At 42.4% G+C, this 14,659-nt stretch overlaps 1 protein-coding gene across 5 annotated transcripts in view; it reads left to right on the forward strand.

Annotated features, from left to right (window-relative positions):
- The window catches only part of HECTD4 (HECT domain E3 ubiquitin protein ligase 4), a 167,408-nt gene that overhangs the window by 96,348 nt on the left and 56,401 nt on the right, over window positions 1-14,659 (forward strand). For all 5 annotated transcript variants that reach the window (XM_074321579.2, XM_088801010.1, XM_074321581.2 and 2 more), the window contains exons 26-39: window positions 722-914; window positions 1,119-1,223; window positions 1,740-1,828; window positions 2,230-2,405; window positions 4,102-4,237; window positions 4,323-4,464; window positions 4,572-4,738; window positions 6,845-6,991; window positions 7,945-8,129; window positions 9,831-9,984; window positions 10,884-11,164; window positions 11,376-11,565; window positions 12,745-12,826; window positions 13,934-14,136. In XM_074321579.2, coding sequence (XP_074177680.2) covers window positions 722-914; window positions 1,119-1,223; window positions 1,740-1,828; window positions 2,230-2,405; window positions 4,102-4,237; window positions 4,323-4,464; window positions 4,572-4,738; window positions 6,845-6,991; window positions 7,945-8,129; window positions 9,831-9,984; window positions 10,884-11,164; window positions 11,376-11,565; window positions 12,745-12,826; window positions 13,934-14,136 — 2,250 coding nt within the window. The remainder of the gene's footprint in view (window positions 1-721; window positions 915-1,118; window positions 1,224-1,739; window positions 1,829-2,229; window positions 2,406-4,101; window positions 4,238-4,322; window positions 4,465-4,571; window positions 4,739-6,844; window positions 6,992-7,944; window positions 8,130-9,830; window positions 9,985-10,883; window positions 11,165-11,375; window positions 11,566-12,744; window positions 12,827-13,933; window positions 14,137-14,659) is intronic.

A 14,659-nucleotide genomic window follows, 5' to 3' on the forward strand; every position in this document is an offset into this window, starting at 1 on the left:
GACAATTTTTCCATATGATTCTGATACATGCTGAAGTTTGACAAGGTCTAGGTTTTTCTTAGGTGGTCTGACCTTCTATGGTGGTTATCAGCTGGTTTCCATAGAGTCAAGAGACATTTCTTTATTTTTGACGTCTAGAGAGATGACGACGGGTATTTATTTTAGAATGTGAAGTCTTGCAGTTATAAATGTCTTTGTGGTATTCTTCCTTAGAGTGCAATCTATTTTGCAGGCCTCTGCTCTGCCTTCTGAGTCAAGATGAGCCATTTCAGAGCAAACAATACAAAGAATAGATGATATTTAAAACGAAAAAATACAGAAGCACCATTGTTTTCAACCCAACATCCATGCGCATGAAATACCACAAGCTGTAAACGACATGAAATTAATTGGCGGATAAATAGTGCCAAAAATGTTTTTTAGCCTTAGACCTATTCCAGCTCTAATATGACTATAACTCAAAATATACAAGTCGTAGAAAAGGAAGTGTCTTTAATTTTCAGTTTTATCAGCCAATGTTTGTTTTATCAGTTAAATATATTTAATCATTGCCAATTTAATATGAAAGCCATTATGTAATGTTCATGCCTCTTTATTGTAATAAAGAAGGCGTGGTGAATATTTAACATATTTAAATCAAAGCCTATGATCTTCAACCTATAAAATACAGTACTGGTTGAGAGCATGGCATATACCTAACTAGTTTCCATTGTGATCACAGAGAAGTAATTCAGCCAGACGTGATGGAGGAAATGGTGGTATCGTGTGTCATTAAGCACTTGAACTTGGTTGATGCACTGCAGTCCCTCATAAATTTCCAGTATCAAGAAGAACATGCCGAGGAATATGACTTATTGTGTAAAATTATGGGAGAGACTTTTAAGAAACTCAATGCCATGGAGAGACAGCTGCAAGTAAGTGAAAGCTACACCATTGAGATTTTTCTTGTAACTGTTGGAAATCATTTCTTTCCTAGAAATGTAATGAAGTCTAAAAGTGATCGGTGTTTTAAAAAATTATTGCTGCTAAAAAATTTCAGAATTTATAGATTGCAGATTGCACTTGTTTTTATTCTGCATTTATTATCTCCTTATTTTATATTTTAATGTATCTGTTAGAGTGTTGCAGAATTGGAACAAAAATGGCAAAGTGAGGTTGATGAGGCTGTGCAGGGGAAACTGGAAAACAACATGCCTTTCTTCTATGATTACCATTTTAATGAGGTGAGCAAGCTGTGTGATTTATCACTGGGGCATTGCTATTTATAGTGCCAAGGTGTATTTGTGTGTGTGTGTGTGTGTGTGTGTGTGTGTAGAGATAAAATGTCACTTCTTAACATGTGGCACACCCCAAAATGTACCCATTCTTTAAAAGGGTTAAATAAAATCGATTCGGTCAACTTGTCAATAATACAAATAATAAATTACTCATTAGGTTGTTTTTTGACTGATTAATAGTTTTATACAGAAGTTACCATCATTATCAAGTTTTACTTTGAAGCTTTAACAAACAAATAAGAGGCAGAGTCACAAACACTGACGAAATCCCCAGAAAGTGGCCAATACCATCTTTAACCATTAAAAAATATCAACTAACTTACAAATGTGCTTCTGGCATAGAAATGTGGATCAAAGGTGGTGTTTTTTCCCCTGAAATTTTCTATTCCTTTTAACATGCACAGTAAAACTCAGTTTTTGCAAATCCTGCATACCATCTTTTCTTGATTTTTCCTTCTTTAGAACAAAATGAAAGACCTAGAACTTTTGTGTTCAATGAAGGAAGTCTCCTTTGATGGAAATGATCTTGAAAACATGGTCCTATCACTGAGGTTAGTGATGTTAATAACTAACTATGTAAAGCTAATTTATTACCTTGATGCTCAAAACAAGACGTGAAGATCTAGTGTCTTAACAGATATTTTAAAAAAGATGGTACATTCACTAAATATTTTAGAGTTGGAACTGTTTTGGTAATTTGGAAATTTTGATTTTACCCTTCAAAAGTTAGCATCTAGGCATTTGAAATGGGGCAGAAATAAAGAGCTAAAACTGGCCAGAACTTATAACACTGCTCCCCTCAGATGGGGAAAAAGGGAGGTGAGCAATATTTATCAGGTGACTTTTATTTAGTTTCCCTCTATCCTCTGTCTTCTCATACTGGTTGTAATTAAAAAATTTTGGTTTTGGTAAACTAGAGAACGACTAAATGCACATCAGCCTTTCTTTATAGGGAGAAGTTCCTACAAGAAGTGAATTCTCTTATTCAGAAACCCTCACACCCACTGGCTAAAACGAAGACGTTAGTGAAGAGTTTAATGAACCGAGCCGAGCTCTTGCTGCACGTCACCATTGCGGCCCAGTCTGGCCTCACCAGAAGCATCTCGGGGACCCCTGCGGAAACACCGGGTACTGCTCAAGGCCAGCCCTGCACAGGCTCTCTGTGCTAGTCTGTTCAAAAAATGCACATCAGCTACTTAAAAAAAAATCCCTCTGCATACTCCCAGAAAGGAATACAAAAGGAATTTCAACATTTTTTATTTTGCCTTTTACTTTTTCCACCCAGAAAATGCTTTTCATTTAATTTCTGTGGTGTCTTGTGAGTCACCTAAGCATGAGGGGTGCCTTCTTGCCTGCCTCCTTTCTTTTTTCTTAGGAGCATCTAAGGAGGTCAATGACATGTATTCTTATAATTCCATGCCCCTTGTTTTTAGTTGATGCTTTATTATTTTCATGGTGACATATATAATTAGATAGTCCACACTGGGAATCTTCCACTGCATCATATTTTCCTCTTTACTTGATGCTGAGTTTGCATTTCATCTTTAGTAATTAAGTGGAAACTTCTAGCATGAATTTCCACTATTAATTTTTTTCCTGGTCACATTTTAATTGTTAGCCTGAAAGCACATTTCTCAGGGAAATCAATGAATCTTCTTACTTAAGCCAGATCCACACCACTGGGCATAGTCCATAATAACAGGTGTGAATTCTTCCCCTGAGAGAACAAGTTGAATAAACATGTTCTTAAATGAAAGACTCCCTGTTGTCTAGACCACGGTCCGTTGGACACTGCAGAGCAAGCAAACTCGTTTGCACCCCAGCCGATCACCCAGGGCTCTTCTCACTGGGAGAAGTCTAGGCTGACCCCTGGGTTTCTGACCCCGGTGATCGGCTTCCACTCCCCGAGGCCATCAGGGAAGGTATGTGGTGTGATCACATCCCAGCGTGGTCTGCTACACCACATCTCTGGCCACATTAGCCCTTGTTGAATTAAAGGTTCCATATAAAGACGTCACCACTTGCCAAGGCTGGGGGTGCTTTCCAAGGGGCTCTTGGTATCAGAGGTGATGAACCAGTAGTTTCCTGAGAGAGAACATCGTCTTCAAAACTCATGTTTTTTAGATTGACGCTGTCTAACCATTCTTAAAATAGATTCAAAGACGATGACCTCTTCCCTACTTTCTTAATCTCTTTTAATCTTGGCTGGTCTTGACATGTGGTGTTGTCTTCTGCCGTTGAAGTACATTCTTTTATAAAACAATGATTTCTCTGGATGGGGTTAAGGAATATATCTTGCAGGAAGGGGCTGGTCAGGTTCTAGCTCAAGCATGGTATTTACTCACACCAACTATGATCAAAGCAGAGAAGTCACCAGGTGGCAGTAAGTCAGCTAAATAAATCTAGGATTAAAGGGGGGAACAAAGGCCGTCTCTGAAAAAAATGGGTCTGTATTTATTTGGATTGAGAAATTTTGCTTCTAGAAACTACTTTCTCTGTCTTCTCTTGCTTTTTAGAATGTTTATATTAAACGTGAACATTGCTAGTTTATGAAATTAAATGAATTTTCCAGCCTTTCTTTGGAAACCCCATTTGATAAAAAGATTCTAGTTGTTCCAAGTTTAGGGCATTTTTAACTTAATATCTTAGGTTTAAAAAAATTGTCCTAAAAAAAAATCAGTATGCTCTGCTAGCTGGTTCGGTGGCTGAACTCTCATAGAAAGCAAAGGAACCCTCAATGAGACTGTTTGGTAGGCCCTTGTTTAGCTGTTGCTGCTACCTGTACAAATAGACCTGTGAACCCGTTTATTCCTGTCTGTTCCAGCTTGTAAATCAGCTTCTGAAACGAAGGTGCTATCTCCTGCTGTGCGGCAGCCCGTGTTTCTTCGTAGCATGTCGGCTCCTTCTGACCTGGAAATGATTGGTAACGAAGATTTGGAATTTACTAGAGCAAATCAGAGGTAAGTGGCTAATGGCCAGGGATTCCCACTTGCGGAGGAAGGCTCTTCGCTACCACACGCCCTGAGGGTCTGGTTTTCCCCGTAGGCGGCGCCACGTGACCAGCCACCGCAGCAGCTCCTTCACGCTCCTGCAGTCACTGGCCATCGAGGACAGCAGGGACAAGCCCACCTACAGCGTCCTGCTGGGCCAGCTGTTTGCCTTCATCGGCACCAACCCTGACCAAGCTGTAGGTCACATTTCGGCTACTGCAGATGAGTAGCACCTGCCTGCCTGCACGAGGGGCCGTGGGCCAGGTGGCAGGAGTCAGGTGGGCTTCCTTCTCATGCGTTCCAGGTGTCTAGCAGCAGCTTCCTGTTGGCTGCACAGACCAGGTGGCGGCGGGGCAACACTCGCAAGCAGGCCCTGATGCACATGCGGGAGCTGCTGACGGCGGCTGTGCGCGTCGGCGGCGTGACGCACCTCGTGGGGCCGGTGACGATGGTCCTTCAGGGGGGACCCAGGTCAGCTGTTTGTGTTCCTTCATACTGCGCTGTCTGGAATGGGCACAGGCCCTTCCAAAGATGGTTCCTGGGGCCAAATCGTAGGCAGGGGGTTTTGCTCATGGCTTCCCCTAAAATAGAAGTAGTACATGATTTTGTAAAAGATTCAGCATATAGTATAACAGAACATAAGTCTGTTCACCTTTCCTTCCTAAATTCCACTCTGTTCATTAAGAGCTTGTTGTATTAACTACACGTACATAAATATCTGTTTAATTCTTTATACACATAATTGTGTATGTGTGATATTCTTTTTTTTTTTTTTTACTTAATTCAGGTTACAGTATACATACCTTACTGTAATCTGAGTTGTTTTGCTCCGTATATCTTGGATGTCTCTAAGTTTTCATGTCAGTACATGTAGCTCTGCTTTATAGTTTTTAAAACTTCATGGACCTCCATTGTATGGATGGCTGTGTGTTATTTACCTCTCCCCCTTACTGATGGACACATAGGTTCATTCTTTCCTCACCCCCACTCCCTATCTTTCCTTCCTTTTTTCTGTTTTGTTTTTGCATTAACAATGGTGATTTGGTCAACACCCTTCTACCTAAATTTTTGCATACTTTTGTCCTTTTTTTTTTGGTGGATCAATTTCTAAAAACATAATTGTAGATACTGACTTTGAAGAAGGTTTTATACCTTATTTGTGAGGAATTATTCTATACCAGTTTGCTACTGGGCTTCAAAGAACCTCAGGTAAAAATAGAAAAGACATTTTCCTGCAGGTTCTGGGCTGGAATTGCAGGAGGCGTCTTGTGCCTCCTGGGACCTCTCTGAGGAATTCTGGCCCACAAGCCAGGGCAGTGACGGGACGAAAACGTGCTAGCGAAGAGATAATGTGAATATCCTGAGAAATTTCTATGTCAGTCAGGAGAGGCCAGGTTATTCTTTGGAAACAAACAACTACAAAATCTCAGTGGCTTAAAAAACAAACTGCTGGTCCTTGCTCGTGTCCATCACCCGTCCGTCTTGGCTGACAGTCACGACAGAGGCCAGGTGAGAGGAGGAGACCGCCATCCCCAGAGCTGCCAGCTCTGGCTCACTGGCCAGAGCAGGCACATGCCCACCAACCCCAGCGGTGCCCTCAAGGCCTGGTGACGCTCACATTACCACAGCTTACTCCCAGAATAATGTCTCCATGACACTGGCAGCACTTTATCCTTTCCCCTCAATTACTCATGTCATATGTCAAACATTTGAAAAAATGCAGAAGATCCTGAAGTATAAAATATAAACCACCTGTAAATGCTGTAGCTTAAGGTAAAACGTATTGACATTTTAGTGTATCCTGTCTTCGTTCTAACCACAGATATCACCTGTAATGTTTTTAGTAGCTGTATAGCACAGTATCATATTCCTGAATTTTTTTATTAAGCCAATGCCCTACTTTTAATCCTTAGGTTTTACTTATTTATTTTTGCTATTATGAACATATTATGTTGCAAATCTTTGTAGATAAATCTGGATAGTTCCAGTTCTCAACTAATAGTAATTGCTATAGAATCTACCCCAAGTGGTGTTTTTATTGTGGGAAAGTCTCATTTCCTATCAACTAGATTCGCATGCTCTGTTAATAATTGGAGTGTGAACTTGAAAATGACACTTAGCTAATCTATTTGTGCCTTGGTTTTCTCATTAGTACAATTGCATTTACAGTATTCAGTGCTGCATGGGATAGTGTAGGTGTGTCTACAATAAATGGTTTCATTATTCAGTGAGCTTGGGAAATGTTGGGTACCATTCTCCTGCTCTTAGAGATGCGATGGACTTGACCTTAGAAGGTTCTGAGCAGTCGTGCAGTAGGGAGCCCTGTTCACTTTACCTAACCTAGGATTTCCCAGACGTGCCTGAGTGTGGGATTGCCTTTGAGGCACACTTAGAAATCCTGTCCAGCCATCTCCTGTGGTCCTACAGTTTGGGAAATCCCAGTGAGCTCTGAGATCCCTTCCCTCCTGGATTCATTGTGACACGCTTGGGTTTCTCAGAAGAACTCTCCTGCTCTTATGCTCACTATCACTGTTCTTGACATGGTTCAGAAGGCTGAGTTTGGCTTCTGTTTCATAGAATCGAAGAACTGACCTGTGGTGGGATGGTCGAGCAGGTCCAGGAAGCCTTTGGCGAGACCATGACCTCTGTTGTGTCTTTGTGTGCACGGTACCCCATTGCGTGTGCGAATAGCATTGGGCTCCTGTGTACCATACCCTATACCAGGTAAGCCAGGAAATGCTTTTTATTGTTTGTAAGTCACACCGCAATGTAGTTGATTAGCTACAGATATTTTTAATTTGAAAAACTGGATTTTTTTGCTTTGATTATCCTTTGACATTATTGCTCTGATTGAATGAGTTTGCCTGCTGACAGCTGAAGTTACTATTCAGGTAAGTAAATTCCGTATTGTTGAGCTCCTACACGATCAGAAGTGGCCATTGGAGATCCCATTACATTGTCAGAGTGGAGAGGTTTGAAGGAAAGAAAAGGGTCCCTAGGAAATCGCTTACATACTTGGCAAAAATTTTTTGCAGATGCACATTTATTTCCTCTCAGTCACTTGATTAATAGTTTGAAGGTGTCAAGCACTTATGAAGTCATCCCTTGAATCCCCTTATGATAAAATATATATGTAAATAACTGAATGTGTAAATATATACATACACACACACACACATACACACACACACACATACACACACACACAGGGTGCCCAAAAAATGTATACACATTTTAAGAAAGGAAAAAACTGTTAAAATTGTATTATAATACTCAATATATACCGATAACGAAAGATGAATACAAGTCCCGTTTAACTTCTGCAATTACCAGAGGTGCTCAGAGTGGTTCCCATCAGCGTCCAGACACTTCTGATGACGGCGAACTACTGTTTGAGCAACGTTGACCAAAGTGCCCACTTGTATACAGTTTTTTGGCACCTTCGGTATTTTCTATATGGCAATCTTGAGTTGATTCCATCAATTTTTACTTGGCTGTTCTGTATGAACAAACCAGGACGGGAAGCTCCTTATTTGTGAAGGAAATCCTCATTCTAAACAAATGTTTCTGGGTTACCAACATGTTTTATGTCCCTTTGATAACCGGAGTCTTGCGTGAGAGGATCCTGAGGGCTAGTCAGTTACGTTTATTTCGTACACTCTTTCCGCCTGGCCCAGGAGTGAAGAGAAGTGCCTGGTACGCAGTGGCCTTGTTCAGCTCATGGATCGACTGTGTAGCTTGAGCAGTCAGACCGAGTCCAGCTGCAGTGAGAAGCAAACCAAAAAGCAGAAGGTAGCCACCATGGCCTGGGCAGCTTTCCAGGTGCTGGCCAACCGCTGTGTTGAGTGGGAGAAAGAAGAAGGTAAGAAGCAGGATTCCTCTCTAAAACTCCTTGATTTCTTCTGTTTATTATTTGTGCGGGTCGGGGGAGTTAAAAGCTGTGTTAAACGACATAGTCAGTTGGGTTTACTCAAGTAATGATTTCGTGGCAGCCTCTTCATCAGCTCGGGTCTATGAAAATGTATAGCTACACTGTGACAATGAACAGTCACCTAACCTGGAGGGCGTGATGCTGAGTGAAATCAGCCAGATACAGAAGGACAAACCCTGCATGATCTCACTTATCTGTGGAATCGAAAAAAGCCAAACTCAGAAACAGAGGACAGAAACAGAGTGGTTTTCAGGGCGAGTGGGAAATGGGGAGATGTTGGTCAAAGAGACAATCTTGAAGTTATAAGGTGAAAAGTTCTGGGGATCTAATATACAGCCTGGAGAATATGGTTAATAAAACTTCATTGTACATTTGAAAGTTGCTAAGAGAGCGAATCTTAACTGTTCTCATCACACACAAAAAAGAAAGGCAACTATGTGAGGTGATGGATGTGGTAACTAACTTGATATAGTCATTTCACAATGTATGTGTAAGTTAAATCACGTCGCACACCTTTTTTTAAAATCACATCATGCAATCTAAGTGTATACAATTTTTATTTGGCAATCATACCTCAATAAAGCTGGGGGGGGGGGCAGGAAAGATAATAATCACCTTGCCGGAAGGAGTACGGTAACCCCAGGAAACCGAGATTTTTGTTTCCTTCTTGTCAACACTGCTAACAGTCTCCAAATAAATGTTTTCATGAAATAGTCTTTCAGTAGCTTTTTTCAAGGTGCTGTTTCCCAACTATATTTTTTAAAGTATCCCACTTTAAAAGTGTACTTCAAGGATAATTTCTCCATAATGTCCTAGGTCTGTGTGCCATATGGCTTGTTTATCTGTTCTTCATTCACCGTTCCTTTTCTTGTCTTGAGAGCCAGGCACATGATGAATAAGGTGTTGTTCTTCCTCTTAAGGAATGTGGTCCAGTAGGGGAAACAGACCAATGAACAAATAATTACAGTGTCATCAATGCCATAAACAAGATGCATACAAAATGCCATGGGACATAGAGGTTTCTCTAGACGAGCTGTGCTAGGGATCAGGCAGAGGTCCCCAAAGAAGGTGACATGTCAGTTATTCTTGAAGGATAACAGACTTCCAAGCAGAATAAACAGTGTGTGTCAGCACAGGGATCTAAGAGAGCATGGGCATTCAGGAAATGACAGTTTTTGTGGCTTTCACAAGAGATGCTTGGAGGGGTGGGGTGGGGGGCTCTGGAATATAGCGAAAATTGAAAGATCCAAAAAGCTCTTACTGTGTCTGAGAAGAGGTAGGGTGTGAGTTAAAAACTAAAATGTTTTCCATCACAGTCAAATAGTGATTCTTCCCTGTCAATCTCAGTATGTTCCTTGGTTTTGTATGGATTAATTATATTGTTTTAATTAAGAATAGTGTCTTTCTGCAACATTGAATCACATTGCAAGTTACTATTACCTTTTTGATGTGCAGATGTTACCTCACAAGGAGATGCTAATGGGGTGGCTAATAAAATACAGAGCAAGTTAAAGAGAAATGGGGCAAGGGGAGGGCTTTAATACAGGGAGGCCGAGAGGGAGGGCTGGCCACACCTGCAGGCTCGCCATGGCTTCCCTGGGTTTTCACCAGGCTTTCTCTTTGATTTTGAAGGTGGCTCCACAGAGGCGGTGCACTCAGGTCTGGCCCGTCAGGTATCCAGCCTTCTCACCAACCATCTTGCCCGCGCCACTGAGTGCTGTGGTAACCAGGCTGCTGGGAATGACGCTCTCCAGGACGTCCTTAGTCTCCTCAATGACCTCTCCAGGTACGGCAAGCCCAGCTTGCCGGTCGGAACCGGTGGCTTTCTTGAATGATTGGGGTTCCTTTGGGTGGTGGTTGACTTTTGAAACATCTAAATTACTAGGCTGTTCTGACATGCCCCTGCCTCAAGAAAAATAGTAGAGAATAAAGTCACTGAAAAATAGTATTTAGTTCCAAAATGCGAGGGTTGTTTAAGGGCATATCTACATCATAAAATACTCTCATTTGTTTTAATAGTTTGCTGGTAACATCTGCTAGCCTTTCACGTCCAGTGCATTTGTATTCAATCACCAAAAATCATTACTCTCATTCTAGCAAGATTAAAGCATAATCAGTCGGGACCTGTAATTAGCTCACTTTCTCACGCTGTGTCTTTCTTTAAACGAGGATATTCTGTGGAGGTTTAATCCCATTAAGTGTGTGAGCCATGAGGCCCACGAAATCTTGTCCACATGAGTCCGCTTGTTCTGTGGCTTCCGCTGGACTGCGCACTTTCTTCTTAGTGAAAGTCACAGGTTCAGCTGTGACAGATCGCAGGCTGTTGGGGCCTGTGCAATGCCTTGTGATGTTTGGTCCTTCAAAAGGAGTACAGGCTAAGGAGTCCGAGCCTGGGTTTCTAAGTCGCGGTGCCCTGGACTACAGGATCTCAAGGACGTCAACGTCGGCGATCAGAAAACATCCCCAAATCTTTCTTTTTAAGTATTATTGGTCAATTGTGAGTTTCCATCAGATAATTACAAAAAAAATCTTCATTCGCCTTCATCAAAACATAGTGCCAAACCCATGTCTTCTCATGAATCTGAAGTCGTCAGTTTGTGTAACCCCACTTAGGGAATTCTTGCTTCCGAATGTCTCTACCTCAGCATTCTCAGCATGGGGTCCCTCTTCTCCCTTCTTTTCCAGGAGCCACATAGGTAAAGCCATCCTCAGCCAGCCGGCCTGTGTGTCCAAACTGCTCTCCCTGCTGCTTGACCAGCGCCCATCTCCGAAGCTGGTCCTCATCATTCTCCAGCTGTGCCGGGCGGCGCTCCCACTCATGAGCGTGGAAGACTGTGGGAATGTAGAGCTCCCCCCGTGGAGCTACTCTGTCCCCTCCCTGAACAGTGAGCAGGAGGATCCCAGCGACCCAGCATCCAAGATCGCCTCGTTGCTCTTAGCCAAGCTGGCAGATTACGTGGTGCCAGGTGAGCCGCTTTGGACGGGAGAGTGCGCTAAGGTGCCCACCGCCTGTGCAGAGTCACACTGAGCTTTCACGTGTCCACAGCAGCAGCTGTGCTCTGTGACATCAGACGGAGTAGGGAGAAGGGACGGAGGGGCAGAGAGGGGGGAAGGGAGGTTCCCAAACCTGTGTTTTCCCGGCCCAGACAACCTTGCAATTTTTCTGTTTGCTGAAAGGATGTCAGACAGTTCTTTCTCCAACCGCTTCCGAACCTGACACCACATTGACAAAAAGCAGTCCCAAGAATTCCTTAAAAGGAGATAAAGACCCCGGAGAAGAGAGTGAAGCAGTGGATGGCAAGCTGTCTATCTTCATCCACAAGCGGGAAGACCAGTCATCCCATGAGGTTCTCCAGCCCTTGCTAAGGTGACGGTGACTGTAATAGCTGCATGGCAGCCAGCACCTCCATGTCACACACACTGTGCTGAGCAAGCCCCTTACACACATCACCCATCTCCATCCTCTCAGCAATCCTTAGGTGTAATCACGGTTACTGCCATCCCTGGTGTCACCCAAGGAGAACCTGAGGCTGAGCTGAGGCGCAGGCCTCTCTCCACAGCTCAGCACCATGTCTGCAAACCCAACAGCGAGCGAAAGCCCTGTTGAGAATGTCATTTGTGTTCGATGAGAGTCTGAGTGAGCCTTGGACCTTGAGAAGGAATGACGCACACGGTGTTTGGGGTCCTTCGGCCATCAGTAAATTTACGATACCCTGGGCTGTGAGGTGGAGAAATAGAGGAACTTTTTTAAAGCTTTAATTCACTGAAGTATGAATGGTATGATTGCTGCACAACGAAGTAAAAATGTGCCCTTATTGTCCAATGATGACAAACCTACAGAGGCCCTGTTAGTGGGCTCTAGGGCAACAGGACGCTTGCCACAGAACACAGGGAGTTTAGAGCAGGTGTTTGTGTCTCAGGGGGAAGAGTCCTCTCTTCAAATAAATGACTTGATGGAGCTGTCGTCCTCATCCTTGGGTCCCTTGTCTGCCATCATGGCAACTGAAAACACTACTGGGCTACTGGCATAAACTAAGGGTCAGGGCAGGTCAGAGCTCAGATGGACAAATCTCCAGGAAACATTCCCGGGCCGTGCAAAATGTCATAGTACGAATTTGGTGGCAGAGGGAGGTCAACTATCAGAAAGGGAGATCCAGTCCTTCACACCAAGGCATCCAATCTGTGTTGCTGGTATAAGCCCCTCACTTTGGGATTTAGATCACGTACTGAGTGTGGGCTTGGCCATCCCTTGATTATAGGTTCAGAATCTCAGCTTCATTCAGCTCTTTAGTTGGACATCATTTTCACGTAGGTTTTTAATTATCATTAAACTCTAAAAACAGCTGTTGTTTTGATCCCTAAAAAGGCTATAATTAAGCAATAATAAATTATTTCCTTTGTGGAAAAATTGAGTCTTCTGTGGATTTTAAAAGCGTGCTGTGGCATATAATGGCAGCCTGGCCATTACCAGTTTGCCTCACGGCATACCGCCCCCACCTGTGACCGGCCTGTAAAGCCATTGCTTTTCTCTGCCTTCCCTTTTTAGTAGCTCAGAAGGACGGCCTTTCCGACTTGGTACTGGTGCCAACATGGAGAAAGTCGTGAAAATGGATCGGGACATGACGAAGGTAAGCTTACTGTAGAGAAACCTGCTCTGACAAGACCCATGATGGAAGAACATTCTCCATGCTTCAGGTTTCCATGAGAATTTTTCAAGTTCCTACAAAGAGGCAGGGTAAGAAATTGAAGTCAGTGGCCTAACTAAGGCCATTTTCCAGAGAACTAGTCAAAATCAATTTGGCATTAATGTTAAAATGCAAAAGAGAACTCTTGGTTTTGACCTAGAAATTTTTTCTTAGCTCTGTTAAAAATGTTTACAGCCTAAAAATACTTTAAAAGTGATAATAGATGAAAGTCAGTTAAAAGTAATAATAGATAATAAGAAATAAAGACAATTAGCCCATCAAAATGTAAAAATGTGCGCAGGCTCACAAATTACACAATATATAAATGAAGGAAAGGAATAAAAACAATAGTAATATGTCATTTTTTTACCTGTCAGATAAGAAAGAGTGCTAAGAAGCATTTGAGATCTTGCTTCTCAGCAGCTTTCATTAGTTTGGCTTAAATAAATTCTCATAAAAATTATCTGGGGAAAAAAAAAGAAAGAAAGATTGCTAATACCCAGTATTGTCAAAGTGATGGTAAAAAGGCATTCTCAGGTATCCAGAGACAACCATGTTCTTCACAGTTGTGTTTGTTAAAAAAAAGAATCTGTGTACCCATAAATAGGGGATTGGTTAAAGAAATTGTTACATGTCCATTATACCTCAATTTTAAAAAATTTAAAAATAAATTTTCAAGAAAAATGTTATATTCATATAATGAAATACTGTACAACTATAAAAAAGAGCTAGATATGTATATCTCAATATAGAAATACTCATGATATATTGAGAACTGATAAAAATAAGTTGGAAAACTGTGTAGTGTGATTCCTGATTATATATGTCAGAATTTGCATGGGGGAAAAAAATCTAGAAGACTAACACTTATCTGTGACTGGGTGAGGACATAGGATGTTTATGGAAATTTCATATTCCTACATATAATAATATTTGAATCTTTAAAAATAGGCCTGGATTGCTTTGGTAATTGGGGGAAACAGGTTTTACAAAGTGTAATGCTGAGAAGAGTGAAATGAATGTCGCGAATGTCTTCAAACTGACCTCCAGGGTGGCTGTTGTGAAGTGATCACAGAAGAGGCCGCAGCAGCTCTTCGAAAGGCAACCAAGTGGGCACAGTCGGGCCTCATTGTCAGCATCGGGCCACCTGTAGAATCAGTCAACCCAGAGACTGTGAGCGGACTGTCCACGGGTGACAAAAAGAAAACCGCCCAAACCTCCATTTGCCGAGAGAGGAACTCAGAACTTGCGAGGTACAAACCTTCCACAGGGTAGGACCTAGCTGCACTCTTCTCAGATGTACTTTGTAATGGGTTTGTGCTTAGGGTTTTCATTTTATGTCAGCCCCTTGACCTGCTGGAAATCAGGACTGAGGGCTTAAAATACCCGTCTGGGGTTGTGATGGACGAATAGGGAGGCGCCCCTGCTGAATGACATCTGTAGCCGGAGGCTTGTTTTGCTGAGCAGGGCCACTGCCTGAAATACCAGCCATCGTTATTTTTGAGTATTAGTAAACTCTGGTCTTGCTACCTTACTTCTTCAGAACAATACGCCCCACCATCCCAACTGTACACATAAACCTCTTTCTAAGCATGGAAAGGATGAATGAGTGTTGCCTCTGGAAGTTGGAACAAGGTGTTCTGTGCTTGAGAGCCAGGCTAGATGCCGTGTCTTTCCTCGCATCCTGATGGCTTACACAATCCAAAGTTTGAGGTCCATTGCCTCACAGGATTCTTTAGTTACCAGAAAGAACATGAGAGAAGCAATTTCTTCCTA

This window comes from Rhinolophus sinicus, chromosome 9, assembly GCF_057876585.1.
Source record: "Rhinolophus sinicus isolate RSI-liver-muscle chromosome 9, RSI-T2T, whole genome shotgun sequence".
NCBI lineage: Eukaryota > Metazoa > Chordata > Mammalia > Chiroptera > Rhinolophidae > Rhinolophus > Rhinolophus sinicus.